The sequence below is a fragment of the Toxorhynchites rutilus genome, chromosome 2, assembly GCF_029784135.1.
Source record: "Toxorhynchites rutilus septentrionalis strain SRP chromosome 2, ASM2978413v1, whole genome shotgun sequence".
Taxonomy (NCBI): Eukaryota; Metazoa; Arthropoda; class Insecta; order Diptera; family Culicidae; genus Toxorhynchites; species Toxorhynchites rutilus.
In genome coordinates this window covers 28,419,181-28,422,970 of record NC_073745.1, presented here as the reverse complement: position 1 = coordinate 28,422,970, position 3,790 = coordinate 28,419,181, and the positions used below count along the sequence as shown (strand labels likewise).

The following is a 3,790-nucleotide window of genomic DNA, read 5'->3' as shown; positions in this document are numbered from 1 at the left end:
ATAGCTCAACAATGATCAATCAACTTTCTCCGCTGTCCGGTGGTCTAACTTGGATAATGGAAGAAAAATACAATACAGAATACTCTTACGCCTAAATGGCTACTGTGTAAATGTACCATATGCAATGGTATAGAAGGAATACTGGCGAATGGCAACTGTGTAATGTAATGTGCTATAATTATAGATATGATAACCATGTGACATGTACACGATTAAAATTCGGCTCTGTTACAGCTAAAATGCTAATGAGCCTGAAATAAATAAATGGGATAAAAAAAAAAAAAAAAAAATATTCCATTTTTTTTTCTAAAATAGTAGTTAGTCTTATCGTATTATCATCGGAACAAAAACATAAGAACGTAATCCGTGTGAATTGGTTCATCAAACCCCGCATTCGCGCGTCCATTATAAAGTAAACGGAAATTTTAAAATAGATCCAACAAAAACGTGACTTTTTCGTTTGTAAATACAACAAAGCAACCCGTCTCGTGATAGACAGATCGGTGGCCCACGTTGGGAAAAGTTATGTTTTCACCGTCTCTCACTTGCCGGCGATTTTTGCACTTGTACTGCATTATCATCGCTCAGTTTATCCCGGCAAGTGCTCGCGCTAGCATGTCAGCTACAATTCTCGCTCATCTCAACGCAGCCGAGGTGGCAGACGAGGATGTTTTGAGCCGTGACGAAAACAGTGTGATCTGGGAGGAGATTCCGGTCGATAATGACCTGCTCACGCCCGAAGACGATGAACAATTTGTGGATTTCGTACGGTTGGATGGTAACGCGGTGCTAGATTCAATCAAAGCCGATGGAAGAGACAGTCTATACGCGAACGATAGTATTGATTCGTCCGCGGAGGAGAACGAGGATACGTTATGTAACGGGAAGGAGAAGCGAACAGCGCCTATTGAGGGCGTGGAAAATTCGACGCGTAAGAGCGAAACGCCAAATAATGAGTCCAAGTATAAATGTGGCGTTTGCTTGCTGAGATTCAAGGTAAAGGCACATTTGGTGAGACATATGCTGTTCAAACATCGCCTGGACGGTATTCATAAGTCTGAAAAAATCTATAGTCGTTGCCGTCGATGCAACGAACTGTTCAAAAGCACCTTAGAGTTAGAAAAACACCTCAAGACAATTCACAAGACCACATTTTTCTGCGACATCTGTTTGCGTTTGTTTGTCACCGAAAGTTCGCTGCATCGCCACCGGAAGCACCATGTCGGCATCAACCCATTCGTGTGCGATGTTTGCAACAAGCAATGCAAGAGTTCCAGCCACATGCATTTTCACCGCAGAACTCACTTCACCGCGGACCATGGTTATACCTGTGATCATTGCAACAAACGGTTCTCATCGTCCGGAAACTGCCAGAAGCATATTGCTCGTGTTCATACGCATGAAAAACGCCACAAGTGTTCAGAGTGTCCGGAAGCTTTTATATATCCGCGTCAGCTGAAGATTCACCGGAAACAAGCGCACGTGTCGGACAAATACGGTGCAAACGATTGCGAAGATTGCAAATTGCATTTTAAGTCGCCCTCAGAGCTTAGGAAGCACCAGCAAAACGTTCACTATGTGAAGGATCGTCGCCACGCATGTGACCAGTGTTCAGCCAGATTCAAACAATCTGGCCACCTAAAGACGCACAAATTAACTCACACGGGAAGTAAACCGTTCGGTTGTGATCTTTGTGGTAAGCGATTTCTCACCAACAGTGATCTGAAAGTTCATCAACGTGGGAAGCACAAAAGATTGAAACCGTTCAGCTGTGAGCTCTGTCCGAAGACCTTCATCGTCGGACATCTGCTCAATAAACACCGGAAGAAGGTGCATAATGATGTGAAAAGTGAGATAAATTTAGAGTGTTAAACGAGTTCAATTTTCGTAGAATGTGGAGAAAAAACTCAAGGACAATAAGCGAACCAAGTTGGTTCTTGCAAAAAATAGAGTTCCTGCCTATTGCATTCGTCAGAAAAATGATGATTGCAAACTAATTGATAGACTCTTATCGCCTTGCATTCACTTTTGTTATCAAAAGTGCAAACTTTAATCAGATAGCGAATGTTGTGTCTGCAATAAAACGTTGTTTACTGTCCGAAAACAAACATCTCGTCTTTTATTATTTTCTAAGATTAAGTACTAATGGAAGCAAACATTTATCTAATTTATCTTCCAGACGTGGTAAGTTTGTAAATAAATGTCTAGCTTGGCACGCATAACTTGAGATATTTGAGATATAATATCTCAAAGCTAATATACACAGTGTCCAATATATTCTCATACACTTTTTTACCTTGCTGTAGTGGCGAAACTGCAGCGCTCACACTATCTTTGTATTGGTGTAATCTTGCACTATGTTTATACAATCCATAGACGGATCTGTTCGGCCTATTGGCATGCATATTCGCGATGACAGTGCGAGAGTGTCAACGTCTGGTGGCGACTTCCAATTGGAGCCCAAATAAACTTACTTGATTACTTGAATCACGTATTTCAGATTTTTATCTGACTATTGTCTATACATTCCCAAAATTCTTACTAAATTTTTCATCATAATATAAAGTTGTTTTCAAAATCAATTTTTGTATGAATTTTTCCACCATCTGCAAAAAAGTGTTTCTCATTCAAATAGAATACTAATTTGAAACGGAAAAGTTAATTTTTGTTCATAATTTTAATTTTAAAAATGTGTTCATTCCGCCTAAAAATTAGTTATTCTTTCACGCTCCCCTATTCTAGTAAACGAAGCTCAATGCCGTTAACGCGGATTCTACCACACAGTTAGTGATCCCCGATAATCGTTCGATTAATAGAATACTTCGTACAGAAATCGATTATTAATCGAACGAATACTGCGCAACCAATAATCGAAGCGAACTAATAATTTACGTCGATTAATCGATCCAAACCCAGAGAATAAACGTTCTGTAAACTGCAGATTTTTTCCATATATTCACTGCCACCCTAATGTACAAGACTAAATCCGGCTCTCGATCTTATTCTTCTTTATTGGCACTAATGCTCCTAGTGGAACTCCGCCGTCCCAACATAGTATTGCTTGCGTCATTTTTACTATTATTTAGTTAAGGTTTGTATGCCAAATAATACGCATTGAAAACTTTCTAAGTGGCAAGCTATAAATTACACGTGACCGCAGGAGAAGTCGGAATAAATTTCTTTGATGAACAAACCCCCGGCCAGAACGGGTATCGAACCCAAACCCCAGTGTGATATGTGTGTGACGGTGTGACGCTAACCACGGGAGCACTAATGTGCAATTCACATAGAACGTTACGGAAAAGAACGTCCACGTTCCCTCAACGTCTCCACCAATTCACACATGCAGTCAATGCTTGCACCAGCACCGTCACGTCAAATGTCAAACGAATGATCTATTCAATGTTATTCATGGTGTCGCCACCTACAACAATTTTAAATTGCAATGCATTCTTCCGAATCAGCATGCCTAGAATCAGTTCTAAATATAGAAAAATTCAATGAAACTCATTGAATTATATTATTTGAATGCTTAAACTCAGTAGTCCCGACCCTTATTCAACAATAATAATATATAGACTATTTTTCTCAGCTAGTCGCAAATGATTTTGATTCCGAAATTTGGAACTAAGAAATATGTTGGCATAAAAAATACAACCAAAATCAAAACAGAAGCCGTGACATAAAGCCCAGACAAAAATCCAACGAACTGTCCTTCTCTGTCAATTATTCTTTTCTACAAATCCTGCCGGTCGTTTTCGTTGAACGTATGCTGACGGGTCGTTACGTT

General features: G+C 39.8%; 1 protein-coding gene across 1 annotated transcript; it reads left to right on the top strand.

The window, feature by feature from the left end:
* Positions 1–556: 556 nt before the first annotated feature.
* LOC129767500 (putative zinc finger protein 66) lies at positions 557–2,095 on the top strand. Its single transcript, XM_055768478.1, has one exon. The coding sequence runs from the start codon at positions 616–618 to the stop codon at positions 1,870–1,872; it is 1,257 nt and encodes a 418-aa protein (XP_055624453.1). The 5' UTR covers positions 557–615; the 3' UTR covers positions 1,873–2,095.
* Positions 2,096–3,790: the final 1,695 nt, after the last annotated feature.

Excerpts from the sequence above, each read along its gene's own strand:
- LOC129767500 (XM_055768478.1), top strand. The coding sequence starts at position 616 with ATGTCAGCTACAATTCTCGCTCATCTCAACGCAGCCGAGGTGGCAGAC.